At 60.9% G+C, this 16,831-nt stretch overlaps 1 protein-coding gene across 6 annotated transcripts in view; it reads left to right on the top strand.

The window, feature by feature from the left end:
* KIF21B (kinesin family member 21B) overlaps window positions 1-15,202 on the top strand; it is a 47,760-nt gene extending 32,558 nt beyond the window's left edge. The window contains exons 26-35 of one of the 6 annotated variants that reach the window (XM_070602554.1): window positions 18-92; window positions 1,799-1,912; window positions 3,494-3,532; window positions 5,478-5,614; window positions 6,545-6,725; window positions 8,161-8,325; window positions 8,606-8,723; window positions 9,481-9,651; window positions 10,119-10,318; window positions 11,311-15,202. In XM_070602554.1, the coding sequence (XP_070458655.1) occupies window positions 18-92; window positions 1,799-1,912; window positions 3,494-3,532; window positions 5,478-5,614; window positions 6,545-6,725; window positions 8,161-8,325; window positions 8,606-8,723; window positions 9,481-9,651; window positions 10,119-10,318; window positions 11,311-11,365 (1,255 nt within the window). In that variant the 3' untranslated portion in view covers window positions 11,366-15,202. Of the gene's footprint in view, window positions 1-17; window positions 93-1,798; window positions 1,913-3,493; window positions 3,533-5,477; window positions 5,615-6,544; window positions 6,726-8,160; window positions 8,326-8,605; window positions 8,724-9,480; window positions 9,652-10,118; window positions 10,319-10,743 lie in introns of all 6 variants that reach the window. The other 5 variants (XM_070602552.1, XM_070602555.1, XM_070602553.1 and 2 more) reach the window with 5 other exon arrangements.
* Window positions 15,203-16,831: the final 1,629 nt, after the last annotated feature.

The following is a 16,831-nucleotide window of genomic DNA, read 5'->3' as shown; positions in this document are numbered from 1 at the left end:
GGACCCTTCTCTCTCAGCCCCCGGCAGTCTCGAGGCACGGAGACGTCCCCTCTGACCCGAAGGAAGTCGTATGACCGAGGACAGCCCATTAGGTGAGAGTATATTCTGGAACCTTCCCCAGAATCGCTCATTCTAGTCTTGGGCAGCCTGAATCTAGTCCTGGTCCATCTGTAGATCGTTGTGGGCACTGTTTAATGTGGGCCAGTCTGGCTATGTCATTCGGCTTCCCCCATGGTCCCCTCCCCACCCGGCAGGTCTGTGGGCTTGGGGACATATAATCTCCATAGCACCTTGAGCTGGGTGGCCACGCGCGCTGCTAAAAACCGCTGGCTGATGCGTGCTCCATGTTGGTGGCCTCGTAGCCGCTTGGAGTGGTCATTGTGCTGACGTTTTTCACCCCTCTTCATGACCATGGGTCCTTGGAAGTCTTTAGCCCGTTTAAGGTCTTGTCATGTGAGAGGAGTGTAGACGTTTAAAGAAAACCCAGAGAGCTGACTACAGAGGGCAGGCAACTCCAGCTGGCCAGCCGCTCCCAGGGCCAGGCCCCACTGAGCCGTGGCCCATCGCTGGATGCCTCCTTGGTCATCTGGTCCCTGCACTCAATTTTCAGAGAGGTTTGGTGGCCTCCCCCAGGTCACACAGCTAAATAGTGGAGGAGCAGGGGCTCACGGGGACCTCTTGCCACCTGCCTAGGAGGGAGGCAGGAGGGCTCGCTCAGGCTCCCAGCCGTCCCGCCCTCTGAGGTCTGGGCAGATGCCACAGCTCGCAGAGAGGCCTTCAGGGAGCGGGGTGGGGAGCTGCAAGCATATGTGTGCCCTTGGGGTCTCACAGATGTCCCTTCACCCCCAAGCTGAGAGACCACGCTGAAGATGCATTAATGACTTTCCAAAGTCATCATGATGACTAATGACAGCTTCCCAAAGAGGGGGACCTCACGGTGTCAGAATGGGGCGGCACAGCGGGCTGCTAGGTTCTTGCCTGCAGAGGCTGTCCATCCTTCCTACTCACAGTAGTTGTCTCCTGTCGTCACCATGAACGCGGAGTTAGCGGTCACTGACCCGCTGCTCCCAGAGGAATGCAGCATTAGGTTCCCACAAGCCTCTGGGCACAACATGGTCACCAACCCATCACGATAGAACCTTGTTTCACTTGTGTTTCTGCTTAAAGACACCCTACTTAATGTATGTCGGTGACTCATTCACGTTGAACTCACGGCCAGCGGCCCTATAACACGCCCGAATGAGCTCATCTCGCACCCGTACTTTCCCCGTAAGGCACGTCCCAGCCTCCCTGCGCTCAGGACACCACGCGGCCCCTCCGCTCTACCCAAGGGGCCATTTTAAACGGTGAAGTCAGCAATCAAAAGCACAAAAAATAGGAAAAACATGACACCCAATGGACCACGGAAGGCCCACCCGTTCACCGAATAAGAGCTGAGGCGAGAAGGCCGGCGTCGCCTCGTTCCACTTCATCTGGGGATGTGTGCATTTGGGGGCTCAGATTTTTTGCTGCTCTGCTCGTGTCTGCAAATGACCACAGAAGCACTGCGAGTATGATTTTGGGGTTTCCAAATCCATTTTCAAGAGTGGGTGAATCCCCAAATATGGAATCCTCTGATGATGAGAAGGATGGACTGGTTCAGGGCAGCGTCTGGGAGCTAACTGGGGGCTGGGCTCTGGGACCCCTGCTCTGCAGGCCTGACAGCCAAGCCAGAAGGTGGTGCTGGAAGCATAGCGTGTGAGCCTGTGGGCACGAGTGTGGGCACTAACGACGCCGCCCTCTGTCCCCTGCACGCCAGGTCCACGGACGTGGGATTCACGCCCCCCTCGTCCCCTCCCACGCGGCCCCGCAGTGACCGTAACGTCTTCTCCCGTCTCACCAGCAATCAGAGCCAGGGCTCAGCGCTGGACAAGTAAGAGCCAGGCCGGTCGGGCGGGCACAGCGAGGGGACACGGCCCATGGGTGGTGCTGTCCGCGGGCAGGGCTGGCGCAGTGGGCAGACCAAGCCATGCTGTTCCGGCCCCTCGGAGAGAGGAGGCCCTGATGCCCCTCTCCTGGCATCTCTGCCCTTTCTGTCCTGACCGTGGGCCCTTCCTGTCGCCTGCACGTGCTGGAGAGGGCAGGAAGGAAGCCACAGGATGGGGGCCTGGGGCAGTCAGGCTCACAGGGGGCCCCCAGAACTGCCCCCTGAATCCTCCCCTGCTGATCTTGGATTCTTTGATTCTTCTCTGAAGCCCCTTCCTTAAGGTGCAGCCACACCCCCTCCCAACCACGGATGCTCAGACAGGCCCCCGGGGCCCTTGCGCACCGTCCCAGCAGAAAGAGACCCCCGGTTTCCTTCACCTGCAGGGTCAGCTCGCCCTGTATTCACAGGTCCTTTTGGACGGCTGTAACTACCACTAGTATGATGCGTGTAGACAGCAGTTCTGTGCATTCACAAGGCACCCTCATGCTGCACCTGCTTCCACATCTGTGATTCGTTTGAACATAAATCAGCCTTAAGAATTGTCTCCCCATTTCACAGAAGAGGAAATGAGCCTCAAAGAGGGGCCCGGGGGTGTTTACCTAGAAAGTGGGGGAGCTAGGCCAGCACCTGGGGCTCTGACGTGTGCTGGCACATGTTCCCAGCAGTGGGACACTGCCTTGAGAAAGGGGTGTCGTCCTCCATGTTTTCCTCCCCTAAAGACCCTGAGGGGGGACAGTGCTGTCCTGCAGGGCAGCCCAGGCTAGAAATGGGTAGTCTTTGCACCTGCTGCCTGGCATCAGCCCCTTCCCACAAAAACGCCTTTTCCTGGGCTCCCCAAACCTGCTCGGCTCAGCTCCCACGGCGGGGTGGATGTACAAGCCCGGCCGGCCCGTGCCAACCAGGGCGCCCCCTCCACACCTTTACGATCGGCAGGTCCTTGTTTCAGAAGGATTGGGGTGGGACTCCGGGCATCCCAGCCTGTTGGTCTCCCAGGCCTTGTCCTGTCCAGTGGTCCGGGTCTTGGACCCCATGCATGGTGCAGAGCTGGCTTCTGGGGACGGTGGGCTTCGTAAATAAGTCAGTCCCTGAGGAATTGCTGAAAGAAGCCGGCTCCCAGGGAAGGGCAGGAGCGGCCTGGCTTCCTCTGGCCCCGGGCAGGGACGAGCATTGCTGGGGCAGGCAACTGCCCCCAGCTTGTGCGATGGGGTAGCCGGAGAGCTTGGAACCAGCAAACGACCCACGAACCATCCCCTAGAGTGTGGGCTGGCCCTCCCACATCTCTAGCCCCGTCCTCGCTCCTACCCTGTTAGCCGAGGGACCCTGGTGGCCCGCCCCTGGGGGTGTCCCCAGCTCCTAGGCCAGCCTGTCCCCCTCCTCTCCTGCTCTCCCCCGGCGCCCTCATCGCTCTGCCTCTGTCCACTGCCTCGAAGAGAATAACCCGTCTTCTGACCTGCTGCTGCTGTCACCTCTGCGTCCCTGTGTGTTTTCCTCTCTCCCCCTAATCCAGCTAATTTTCTGCCCTCCCAGGTCTGATGACAGCGATTCCTCTTTGTCGGAGGTCCTGAGGTACACACACCACGTCTCGTGTCTGCTTCCCAGCTCTCACTCTGTCCTCTCTCTCCTCTGCCTCTGCCGCACACCCCTCCGCCTGCACGCCCCTGTCCTCCGCATGCAGCCCCCTCCCGTCGCCTGCCCCTCCTACGCCATGGCTCTTCTGAGACGACCCCGCCCCCGCCCCCGCCCCCTGGTTCCTCCTTCTCAGGGTGGCTGCGTGGCCTCTGACTGCGCCGGGCCGGCTGGAGCTGGGGGCTTGGGGATGGGTGCACGGTTGCTGGGGGCAGGCCCTGTTCTCTTCTCCTGGTCACCTGGCTGGGGGCGTGGAGCATGGGAGCCTGGGGTTGGCTGGGATGAAGCTCTGCCGATGGGGGTGGAGAGCCCGTGGAAGGCCTGGGGCCACGGGGACCAGCTGGGCACCTGCTCCTTGGAGGGGTGTCGTTGCCTGTGCTCAGCGTCCTGCTGACTTGCTCAGCTTGGGCCGGTGGGTGCGCGCTTCAGACCTTGGCTCCGAGAGGGGACGTGGCCCCTGCCCGCCTCTCCTGGCATGTGGACCGGGAGCACCAGGAGACCTCCTGTCCCCCCAGCTTGTGAGATGACCAGAGGCCAGTGTCCCCACCCAACCCAGCACAGCATAGCTCCCTGCAGCGAGGAGTGCATCCCAGGGTCTGGTGGGCCAGAGCTCCCGACAGCTCCTGCCCTGGTTGTGATGTTTCTGTGACCCCTCCCACGGGTAGCAAGGCTTTGCCGCCAGCCCACCAGCCTCTCTCATGGCAGAGGGTTATCTTCTTAAAATCCTTCCTGCGGCAGTCTTGGGCTTCTCCCCCAGCCATATGGCTGGGCCCAAATTAGTGTCAGAGCCAGGGGCTGGGGCAGCGTGGGGGCCGTTCACGTGTGTGTGACACCTGGCTAGCAGCTGCACCTGTCTGATCGCCGTTCTCGAGGGGGGCCTGGCTGAGTCCTGGGGCCATGGGATGCACAGATGGGATGTGCTGTGGAGGGGGCGCTGGTCATTTCCGTGTATCCTCAGCCACGGGGTCGCTGTCAGGAGCAGCATTCTTGTTGGAAAAGAACTAGAACGTCTTTTCAGACCTGCACATATCTTGGCCAGGGATCTCGTTCCAAAAAACCCTCACTGCGCAAAAGATCTTCATCCTCAGACCTGCAGGAGGCTGGTGTAGCCAAATCCTCATGCTCGCTCTGGTTAAGCCTCCCTGCCCCTCCCAGAGTGTTTGCGGGGAGCGTGTTCCTCCGGGTCCACGTAGCCTCGTTCCCAGAGGCGCCCCAGACATCCCTGACCCAGAGCTGAGCTGGGGGTCCCGAAAGGGATGGATGTAACTCTTTGGAAGTGACAGTCACAGGTCTGGCCATGCTGGTCCAAGAGGCCTGTGGGTAGGGGTGTGTGCGTGTGTGCACGTGCGTGCATGAGTCTCTGCTTGGGAGGTGCCAACCCCAGAGGCAGCCGCTGACAGATGGATAGAGTGGGACTAAGGTGCTTGTGGGGTGACGGCCTGTGCATCCTCCCTGTCTGCACCCCTCGCCTCACCCTGGGTTAACTGAAGCAGCATGGAGGAGTCATGGTTGCTGTAGGAGCCATTCGAGCCCTGGGGCCCCTCCCTGCCCAGCTGGGGCCTGGGTGCATTTGTGTCTCAGGATCTGGGTCAGGCAGGCATCGGATGGGGACTTCCCGCGGGCAGGGCCCATGTCCCCCGCTCCTTCCGGCTGCGTCTAGCCTGGAGGTGCGCAGGATGGCGACTGACAGGTTGCTGTACAGGCAGACCCTCCCCACCTGCGCAGCCTGTTCCCGGCTCTCAGACCTTGGTGGCATTTGACTGGAGGCTCCATCATCGGGCCCTGGTCCCCTCTCTGCCCTGTGCCCTCTGACCGTGTGCCTCGCTCAGCCTGGCGCGGTCTCCCTGGCTGACGGGCGCGTCCTCTCTCCCTCTCTCCCTGGAAGGGGCATCATCACCCCGGTTGGAGGAGCCAAGGGTGCGCGGACGGCCCCACTGCAGTGCGTCTCCATGGCCGAGGGCCACACCAAGCCCATCCTCTGCCTGGATGCCACGGACGAGCTGCTCTTCACGGGCTCCAAAGGTGAGTGGAACCCAGACTGGCCAAGTAGGGTTAGGATCTCCCACCCAACCCGGCGTCCTTTGCAAGTTGGCTCTGAAGGAGATGCAAGAGCCCCCAGGAGTGGCTGATGTGGGCTTGGCTTGCTCACGACCTTGTCTCATGGCTCTCTCCTTGGCTCGAGGCTCCTCATCCCAGGTGCCCCCAGCCAACCAAGCTTTCCCTTGCACCTGACCCTGGTGGTCCGTCCGACACTTCCTTCCAAACCTTCCCCAGAAACTCCGCAAAGCTTCTAAGGTGCCCCACCCATCTATTTCTCCCGGGCCCTCCGCATCCTCCCCCCACACTTGCGTCCCAGGAGTTCCTCTGATTTTGGCCACCGGACTCCACCACGTCACGATTATTTAATCTCAACAGCAAAGTCACAAAAACTCTACCAGCAGGAAGAACAGCTCTGCAGGGGACACGCTGATAGAATGACGAGAATCTACGTCAGCGTCTGCCCAGTGGAGGGGGACAGTTGTCAGTCTCTACGTGGTTGATTGATTCCAAGTTTTCCCCATAAGGCTGGCTCGCCATCTGTTCGTTAATTTTGTCAGCTATTAGCAGTTGTAGGACTAGGCACCAAAGGCTTAAGGATTTTATTTTAGCACAGGACCCCTTGGCAGTGCTCACAGAACTCTGGTGTCTAGAGGGAGTTTGCTGGGAAAATCCTCTAAAGTGCTGACCAGCCTCTCCCCTGAGTTTTCACACGCACGTGCCCGCCGCGTGAGCCCGCCGCGTGAGCCCGTCTTTCTCTCCCTCAGACCCGAGCCCCTTCCTTCAGACCTCTCTGGACGACATCCCCCGACTCTGGCGGCCCTGTTTCAGGGAGCGTGCATTTCCCAGCCCCCGGTGACTCACGTGTCCTCCGCCTCCCTCCCCCCCACCCACGGCTCTCCCCATCCCTTGCAGACCGCAGCTGTAAGATGTGGAACTTGGTCACGGGGCAGGAGATCGCAGCCCTCAAGGGCCACCCCAACAACGTGGTCTCCATCAAGTTCTGCAGCCACTCGGGCCTGGTGTTCTCCGTGTCCACCTCCTACATCAAGGTGTGGGACATCCGGGACTCGGCCAAGTGCATACGCACGCTCACGTAAGTCCTCTGGTGCTGGCTCACAGGGTGGGTGGGGCGCCACGGACCAGCCCCAGTGGCCCAGGGAGTAGAGAGCAGCCTGGCCACACGGGCACAGAGGCCGTTACAGGCCGGTGGATTTGGCTTGACTCTCTGGGACCAAGTGGGATCTCTGGGTCGGAGGACAGTGTCCAGGACAGCAGCTTGGTTGAGCCTCAGCCTGCCTGCCCCCGCCCCTTCATCCCGGTCCCCCAGCCCTGCCCCTGAGGCATGCACGGTATCGCCCTGTGGGTCTGAAAGACGAGCTGGGGAGACAGTGAGACCGGGCGGCAGCAGCCTCCACTGCCATGCTGGCCACGTGCCTGCAGAAACGAGGCCCCGATACGGTCCTGACCCCTGACGCTGACCATCTCAGACAGACAGACAGACACATGGGGGACAGAGCTGAGCCGAGGGCCCCTGCAAAGGGAAATTGTTTCTGAGCAAAAGTTCCATTTCATCCTTATGTTTGCGTTGTCAGCTACAATCTAGTTATTTTGATCCTTAAAAAACAGTCAGCAGAAGATTTTTAGGGCAGTGAAACTGACGACTCTGTAGGACACTAACCTCATTACGCGTTTGTCCAAACCCGTAGGACGAACGGCCCCCAGAGGGAGCCCTGGTGTGGGCTGTGGTGTCTGGGTGGTAACGCCATGTCCGTGGAGGTCCATCAGTTGCGACAAATGTACCGTCGGGTGGGGAGGTGGATGGTGGGGGAGGCTGAGGGGCGGCTGGGGCTGCAGTCACACGTGACTTACCTATGGGGACATGTTCTGGGAAATGCATCATTAGGCAATGTTGTGGACGCACAAACATCACAGACACAAACCTAGATGGTACAGCCTGCCACACACCCAGGCTCCGTGGGACCATCTTATGGGACCACCGTCACGCGTGCGGCCCGTTGTTGACGGGAACATCGCCATGCAGCATGTGACCGGATGTGGGAACCCTGTGTACCTTCCCCTCTGTTATGCCAGGAGCTAAAACTGCTCTAAAAAAATCATCCTTAAAAAAACAAAAGAAACAAACACAGAATAAACAGAATGGGTATTATCATCTGTTTGTACAGAGGAGCGAACGGAGACTCAGAGAGGTAAAGTGATTTCCAGAAGCCCCGGGTTCAGACCCAGTCTCGTGGCCAGGCCTTCCAGACTTTCTCAGCTACTGCTCAGGCGGCCGCAGGGCAAACACAGGGGCTGCCTTCTGCCTGGGGTCTGGGGATAGCCCTCCCCTTGGTCCCGCCTCCGACGGTCTGGAAACTTCCAGGAGAGGCAGCTGATCCTGTCCGTCAGTCTGGGAAGGCTTCCTGGAAGAAGAGGGTTCTCAGCGTGGCCTGAGTGCTGTTTGGCTGGTTTCCCGGCCTGGGCGGACGGACCGCTTTGATCTCTGACCTAGCCTCTCTTCCTCGCGGCAGGTCCTCGGGCCAGGTGACCTCTGGTGACGCCTGTGCCGCCACGTCCACCCGCGCCATCGCCAGTGCACAGGGAGAGCACCAGATCAACCAGATTGCCCTCAGCCCTTCGGGCACCATGCTGTACGCGGCCTCCGGCAACGCCGTCCGCATCTGGGAGCTCAGCAGGTCGGGGGGCTGCCTGGGTCAGGGCCGGGGGTCTCGGCGTGGCTGAAGGAGGGCATGCGAGTCTCAGCTTGGGGTGACCCTCCCGGGGCTGGAGGGACCCCGGCTGCTTCTCTGCTCCCACATCCTCCGAACGCCCTGGGATGCGGGCAGCTCACCGTCTAGGTTCTTGTTCTTGCTCAAGGGGAGGGCAGTACCCCACCAGGCATGTTCGTTCCAGGGCAGACCCCCTGCCCCAACCCTCTGACCCACCTGCCCCTGGCTGCACCTCTCCCGGCCACAGGTTCCAGCCCGTCGGCAAGCTGACTGGCCACATCGGCCCCGTGATGTGCCTGACCGTCACCCAGACCGCCAGCCAGCATGATCTGGTGGTGACCGGCTCCAAGGACCACTACGTTAAGGTACCGGGGGAGCCGCGGCCCGAGGCCCCCGGGGGGCACCATTCCTGGGGCTTCTCCCGCCCTCCCACCTCCTGCTCTGTCACCTTGGGGACACGCATGGAAATAATGAGACTTCTGGGCATTTCTGCTGAAGAAATCCCTCCACAGAGGCAAGAGGGTGTGTGCAGACAGTAAAGATGGCAGAGCGAGCTTGTAAGTGATGAAAATTAGAAAGAACCTAAATGTCTAGAGTAGAATAACGGTCAATAAATTAGGGAAGCCGCCGAACGGGATGCAGTGCGACTGTTAGTAGGCAAATTAGGAAAACAAAACACAAAGGGACAAACAACACTGATCCTGGTTCCTCCTGAGGGACAACAACAGCCGCACGTCCGCGGCCGGAAACGGGAACGCAGGGTGTAAAAGGGGAATAGAGGACATCGGGTTCTGATGAATGTTTTTATTTAACGTACAAAAATGTTATATTTATTTACTGGAAAGCGTAAAAGAGTTTTGAAGGGAGGGTTACACCACAAACCCACCTTTCTCTGTAACCACCCCATGCTGAGCTGTGGGGTCCCCTGGCATTAACTGAAGTCGGGCCCCCCACACCCGCAGCCCTGTCCCCACAGGGAGGTCGAGACGTGAGCCTTCAGCGTCCTCAGGCCCTGGGAGCAGCGCGCCCCTCCGCCCAGGCGGTGCTGTATCCAGGGCAGTGGTCGGCCCCGGGCCCCCCCCCCCCAACCAGCCCTGTCTCCCCGGACCCTCCCTCCCGCAGATGTTCGAGCTGGGGGAGTGCGTGGCGGGCACCATCGGCCCCACCCACAACTTCGAGCCCCCGCACTATGACGGCATCGAATGCCTCGCCATCCAGGGAGACATCCTGTTCAGTGGCTCCCGGGATAACGGCATCAAGAAGTGGGACCTGGAACAGCAGGAGCTCATCCAGGTGTGCTGGGAGGGAGGGGAGGGTGGGTAGGGCGGCGTGGCTCCCCCAGCCCAAGTGGGGCCCGGGGGGACCGAAACCCACCTGTTCCGCACCCTGTTCCCCGTCTCTGTCCACCCCCCGTCCCCTGCAGCCTCTCCCTATTCCACCTCACCCCCCAATGCACCTGCTCTCAGGAGAGCATCTGCTCGCAGCCCCTGGGTTTGATGCAAAGCTCTCCCCATGTTCCCTTTCCCGGAGCATTTGTGTTTTCCTCTGACCCCTCCGAGTGCTGCAGAGTTCCCCACCAGTGCCGGTTTGAGCCTAGAACCCCTCTCTGGGCCCGTGCCCTCCCCAGCTGGCTCCTGGCAGCCGTGATGCTGCCTGTCTGCCCGGGGACTCCAGAGGCAGAGGGGAGCCCGCTCCGTGTGTGCAGGGTCCTCTCCCTGCTGCTCCCTCCTCGGTCCTCACTGGCCCCGCTCCTCCCGCAGCAAATCCCCAACGCACACAAGGACTGGGTGTGCGCCCTGGCCTTCGTGCCGGGCCGCCCCATGCTGCTGAGCGCCTGCCGGGCAGGCGTCATCAAGGTCTGGAACGTGGACAATTTCACGCCCATCGGGGAGATCAAGGGCCATGACAGCCCCATCAACGCCATCTGCACCAACGCCAAGCACATCTTCACCGCCTCCAGGTGGGTGCCGCACGGAGGTCTGCTTCTGGGGCCCACCCTTCCCCGTGGCGTGGGCGGGGCAGGCCTCTGGGCCCCTGCATAGCGCCCGCCAGCCTGTGTAACCCTCACGGAGTGCCCGCCACGGGCAGGGGAGCAGGAAGGTGCTGGGCCCCAGGCCAGGACTCGCCCCGCCTCCTGCCCCTCACACAGCTGTCCCTTATCCAGGTTACTCAGACCACAGAGCAGCCCTGTCCCCCCCAGACCCCCTCCCTCCACCCCAGCTCTGGCCCCGTCCAGGGGCTGTGCAGGCCGTCTGTCCCCCGGGAGCTACTCAGAGGGGTGTCTTCTTTTTCCTTCCTGTTCCGACCGTCTCCCTTCTCTCCCCTCTGCCCTTCCCGTCTCCTCCTGCCTCTCCTCTCTGCCCCTCCGCCTCTCTCCCCCCACAGTGACTGCCGGGTAAAGTTGTGGAATTACGTCCCTGGACTCACCCCCTGCCTTCCTCGCCGAGTCCTGGCCATAAAGGGCCGCGCCACCACCTTGCCCTGACCCTCCCCGCCCCACCCCTCTCTCATTCTCCTCTCTCTCCTTCTTCCTCTCTCTCCACTTCGATCTGAGTTGCTTCTTAACGGTAGGAGACGATTTTACTCCTCTCTGCTCTCCCTTCCTATCCTCCTGGCCCGGTGAGACTGCCCTGCCCGCCTCACCCTCCCCTCCCGAGCATGAGCAGTGGGACAGGCCCCCAGGAGAGGGGAGCCAGGGAGCAGAAAGCAGAGGGGACGAAACAAAGCATCAACAACCAAGAAAAGCCACCACGAGAATCCTGGCAGTCCTTTGGGACTGTGGGGCTCCCCCTCTGCCTGGCACGCCTCCCGCCTGTCTCCCCCTTCGTCCTGAACAAGCCTCGCCCCTCGGCCCCAGCTGCCTTTGGGCCATCATTTGGCCCATCCTTTCCTCTTGGGGGGTAGCCGGCTGACCTCAGGAGCTGACCAGCCCCTCTCTGTCCTCCACCCCAGCGACCTGACAGTGAAGTTCTGGAGTATACGGCGCTTACCCGGTGGCCCACCCTAGGCGTGAGGTCAGAGGATGGCCCCCGGACCCTCGGCCCCCCGCAGCCTGGACAGCACGGAAGGGGAGCCGTGGCCCGAGGAGGCCAGCTGCCCTGGGGACAGAGGGTGTGGGCGACGGGTGTGGCCCCTCTTCTGCTCTCCTGCCTCCCCCTTAACCTTCCCACGGGATACTCTCCTCAGTCCCTCCCCGGCCACGTGGAGAGAGAATTTGGGGAGGAAATTAAGCTGTGAAGCCAAAGGGCATTTCCCCCTCTTTTCTCTCCCTGCGGCCCCTTGGCCTCCCTCCCTGATGGCCACCTTTCTCCTGCTGAGCCGGCCCTGCCCTTCCTTGAGCCTTTGGCCTGGGGGCGGGGCCCTGTGGGGCCGGTGACGCAGCCCCAGACCTGCCTCTGAGCCCAAAAAGATAGTCCTCAGGTAACCACGGAGACCAGGTGGAGGCAGCTGGGCCCCCGCCGTGACCCTCGGCCCCTTGGCCCCTGACAGCCATTCCCAGGTGACCCCAGCAATCCCTGGGGGTCCCTTTCCAATGGGGCCACGGCAGAGCCGCTGGGAAGACTCCTTCGGAGAGGTGGTCAGAAATACTTCAGTTATTTAATTTATTTTTTATTTTTATTTTTTGCTGTTGCCTCCTGGAAACTGACTTGAAGTTTCTTCCCACGTGTTCTTTCCCTCAGCTCTTGCGGGGAGGGGAGCCCCAAAGGGGACCCGCCCTGCCAGCCCTCCAGGGCCGTTCCTGGTCTGCTCTGCGGGGTGGGGACGTGCCCCTTCCCCTTTGCAGCCAGGCCTCCCTACATCGTCCGGGGGACCGTTCTAGCGCACCCCTGACCTCCGGGCCACCGATGCTCAGTGCCTTCCTCCCCGGGGCCTGGCCCCCGTGCTGGGCAGCCTTACATCAGCCATGCCCACGGCGCCACTTGTGTCTTCACTCATGGGGTCTCGTGCCCGCTGCCCCCACGGCCCAGCCCAGGGGCCCCAGAGTCCCGGTGGGCTGGGTAGGAAGCAGCTCGGAGGACTGTGTCCACGAGGATGCAGCTTGGATGGGGGGCCAGCCCCCTCCCCAGCCAGCCTGCTGGATTTTCACCCCGAGTAGCTGGGTGTCCCTCTAATTTCTTTGTCTCGGGCTATTCTGGAGACACGTTCTCAAGCCTTAGAGGTGGCACGGGCCAGGGCCCCACCTGTTAGGAGGTCGGCCGTGAGGATGGAATTCACTGAGTGTCTCTTTTCCCGCAACCCCGCGGGCTATGGACTCAGCTCCAGGGATGTCCTTGTGCCGGCTCCCCCAGTTGGGACAACTCTGAATTACAGGCTGGGGCCTTGGCGGGGTCGCACCCCGTCCCTCCACCCCAACCCCAGCCGTCCACACTGATTTTCGGTTGCTTAACTGGTCTTGGGCTCCCTGGCCTCCGGCTGGCCCCGGGCGCCTCTCCCCATGTGTGCCTGGCACACACAGAGGGGCCGTCTTAGCTGTGAAAGGGGGGAGACGCCTGCAGAGGCCCAGGCTGGCCAGTCCCCCTGCCGGGAGCCGCCCCGATGCTATGTCCTGCTGTGGGAGCCCCGCTGGACCCTCGCCCTGGTGAGGGCTGGGCGAGCTGACGGGCAGGGAGGATGTGCCCTCGCAGGCTGGTCTCCTGGGGCCCGGCCAGTCTGTCTGCGAGATGGCAAGTCCCCTTTCTCCGGCCGTCCCAGGGTGCCGGCCGCTCCTTCCACCCCTCAGAAGAGAGCACAGGTCTCTCCCCTCCCCACCCCTCTCCCACCCCGAGAGAAAGCTTCAAGCTTGCAACCTGTAGGAAGAATCCGTCTGCATGACCGTTTACAAGTGTAGAAACACACAGACTGTGCTCCCCCGGCCCGCCGGCTGTCCCGGGGCTGCCAGGCCTGTTCCCGCACAAGCTGTGCCCCGCGGCCTGCGAGAGGGGCTCGGCATCAGCGCCCGTCCCCTGCTGCTTCGGACGGGCCAGCTACCTCCCAGTGGGGCCAGCTCTGCTGTCCTGGCCAGTGTCGTTGGCTCTAAACTTGAAGTGCCCCGGAAGCCCTGAGCCATTCCCAGCTGTGCTCCGGGGGCGTTGAAGACTGCCCACTCCTTCAGGGATGTCCCAGGCACATAGTTAGGGGGCAGGCCCCTGTCTCCTCGTTGCACAAGCGTCGTAAGTGTTTCAAGCACAAAATGGTTGTGATGTGAGCACAGTGGCAGGGCTTGTGGCAGGTGGCTTCTCCCAGCTCGGCTCTGTCCAGAGTTCGACGAGGATGTGCACATCTCGGGGGGGCCTGCTCTCGCTCGGACCAGGGCTTGGCCTGCGACTCAGCCCAGTTCTGGGACTCGTCATCCTATTTATTTTTCCGTGCCCATCCGAAGACGTGGGGCTGAGCCGCACTGCAGCCAGGCCCTATCGGGATGCCGTGGGCCCTGGGAACAGCGCCCTCTCTTGACCTCACACCCCACATCTTCAGATGCCTGAGCCCAGGCTGGAGCCTAACCAGCGAGACCCACCTGCCCTGTCTGCTGGGCCGAGCCCCGTGCATGCTTGGGAAGCTGACTGGCGAGCTCCCTGGATGGAGCCTGTCTTCCATCCCCACGGCCCAGGGGCCTCCTCGGCACAGCCCTGTGCCAGGCTCTGTTCCCAGTATTACCCAGTTCAGTGTTTGCTTCCGTCTGAGAGACTGACTCCTCCACGGCAGCCACAATTCCCCAAGGGACCACCTGGCGTGGCCTCTGGAGGCTGCCAGGAGGGAGGCGAGGCTACGAGGCAGAGGCGGGCACATCTAAGCCTTTGAGGTGGGCAGGGTGCCGCCTCCAGCCCCTCGGGGAGGGACGTCTGTGGGTCTGGGAGTGCTCTCCCTGCCCGCCCACCCCCGCCACAGCCTCCACGTAGGGACCTTTCACCCTGCTGTCCGCCTGGGGCGGTGTGGCTTGGGCAGAGGGCGGTTTAAAGCACAAAACTACCGCAAGGAGTTGCTGGAACTTTCTCACGCCACCCAGTGTGGTGGAGACACAGGCAGGCGGCCGCTGTGAAATCAGAGATGCACCGCTCTCCTCCGTCACAGAGCATCTCGGCTCACGGGGTGTCCTCTGATGCAGTCCGGGCAGGGTGCAGGCACTCCCCCCGGCTTGTTCCGCCACCGCCTATGCCCGCCATGTTCGCTGTCGTGTTTGTGTGGGCGGGCCTGCCCTGCGAGAGCGGAGAGTTCTTCCCACCCAGCGGCCCACACCTGTGGCTTCTGTCCCTTTGCCATCCCAAACAGGAAAGCGCTCGCCGCTCTCTTGGCTTGGCACAGCCTCCTGGTCCAGGCTCAGGAGCCAGGGCTTGGCCGATGCCCCCCACAGGCCTCCCTGGGCCTGGCCCTCCTCTCCTGGCTCCCAGATCCTTCACTGCCCTCCTATGTGCAAGGACAGACTCTACAGGGAAAATTGTTTCTTCCATGGCATCTTTGTTCTATCCCCCAGCCCCTGCCCATCTCCAGCACTCAAATGAGCCCCTGGCCCCCCACCACACCCCAGTCCAATCCTTTGAACCCATGTCCCGAGGGCCTTGCAGGGAAGCGGAACTGCTCCATGAAGAGCCGAGGGTCAGAGAGGACCCCTGAAGTGAATCAGGGCCCTGCCCTGCCCTGCCCACCAGCTCTCTTCTGGCGATCGCCTCCTGCCCAAGCTGCAGGGTCCTCTGGCCCGTGCTCTCCTCTGTGTGGCTAGCACAAGTGTATATATGTTTTGTACCTCTGCCGATGACTGTACATAGTGTATGAAAGTTATTTAAGCCCCATGCTGTACATTTCTGTTCCTAGACTGGATGTGTGTGTGTGTTCTAAGAAGTTGTCATAAATAAAACCTGAATGACCATTGTCTCAGGCTGACTTGTGGCTGGTGGCCCTTCCTGGGTGGGAGGTTGGTGGTGATGGGTGGGTAGGAGGTCAGCAGTGGTGGATGGGGTGAGAGTTTGGTGGGGGGGGTGAGTGGGTGGGACATCGGTGGGGGGAAAGTTTGGGAGTTGGGAGTTGGAGGTCGATGGTAGTGGATGGGGTAGGAGGTCAGTGGTGGTGGATGAAGTGGGATGTCGGTGGTAGTGGATGGAGTGGGAGGTCCGTGGTGGGCGTGTGGGGTGAGAGGTTGGTGGTGGTGGATAGAGTGGGAGGTTGATGGTGGACGTGTTGGGTAGGAGGTCGGTGGTGGTGGGTGGGGTGGCCTCCGGGGCCCGGCTCAGCCTGATGAGTGTTTCCTGGGCTGGGAGTGTGGGGCTCATCAGCTAGGAAGCGGTGTTGAGAGCTTTGTCTCTCTCCAGGCCATCTCCTGCCTCCGGGATGGGCATGCTCACTGGAGGACGGGGCACTGGCGTTTATTGGGCACCTGCTTTCTCCAGGCCAGCTGTGGCGTTTTTCGCCGGATCTTCACTGTCCTGTGTGAGGGGTGGTGATCTCATCTTCTGAAATGACAGAGGTCTCTGAGAGGAAGTGGCAGAACAGACCTGTGCCTTACAGGCCACTTACAAAGAGGAGACAGAAATATAAAACGTTCACAGAAGAAAACAGCTCCACCATGTCTTGATTTTTGTTTCTAGATCCACTGCCCTAAAAATCCCGTGCGCTCTCCCTTGTCCTCCCAATATTTGTAGCATAAACACAGCTTCACGTCTATGAGACGCCGAACAGACCTACAGCATGCTGTCACCTGGAAGACACAATCATCGCTCTAACGCTGAGCCGCTCTTGTGCTTGTCACTCGATGGACTTTGTCTCCTGTCACCGTGTTCAGGAATTGGTGACTCTCGTGTCTTTTAATCGTGCTTCAGAATTCACTGCATTCCTGGCGCCCTCGCAGGACCAGGGCCCTCCACCGGCTCTGTGTGTCATGATCTGGTTTGTTGGGTTTAGCTCTCAAGAACACATTTTTTATGATAGCAGTTTTATTGAGGTATAATTCCCATACCATGAAATTCACCGTCTTTTCTTTAGGCTCATGATTTTATTTCGTTTATTTCTGTATTTGCTTTCCGGCCTCGTGGCAGCAGATGCTGAAGCGGCATCGAGTGAGCAACTGCGCGAGTGGGTGAAGGGAAGAAAGAACGGGCCGTTGGGGGGTTGGGTTGTGAAGCGTCACTAACCATCCAAACCTGGCTTTTCTTCTGCAACAGTCCTAGTTCCCTTTGATAATAACCACAACCCACTCCCCCAACCCTGGAGATTCTGGCCCCTCATCCCCTCGGGGACAGAGGCCTCAGGGGACAATCTGTGTCATCATCACCAGCCAAGCCCGTCTTGAAAACTTTACTTTCTGATTTTTGTGTTATGAAAACAGGGAGGTCTCTCTTTGCTTTGCTTTCCAAGTACGAAACCAAGTTGCCTCATCCAACACCGCAGTCCCGGCCGCTTATCTAGACCCGTGGCTGTGGACACACGATCCAGCCGGTCAGCTCCCTGAGTCTGCGGTTGGAGGAGAAAGGCTTCCCGAGGGAGGTTCCGCCCAAGAGGCTGGTGG

Source organism: Equus przewalskii, chromosome 31 (assembly GCF_037783145.1).
Source record: "Equus przewalskii isolate Varuska chromosome 31, EquPr2, whole genome shotgun sequence".
Taxonomy (NCBI): domain Eukaryota; kingdom Metazoa; phylum Chordata; class Mammalia; order Perissodactyla; family Equidae; genus Equus; species Equus przewalskii.
The sequence above is the reverse complement of the archived record's forward strand: the minus strand, read 5'-3'. Positions and strand labels throughout refer to the sequence as shown.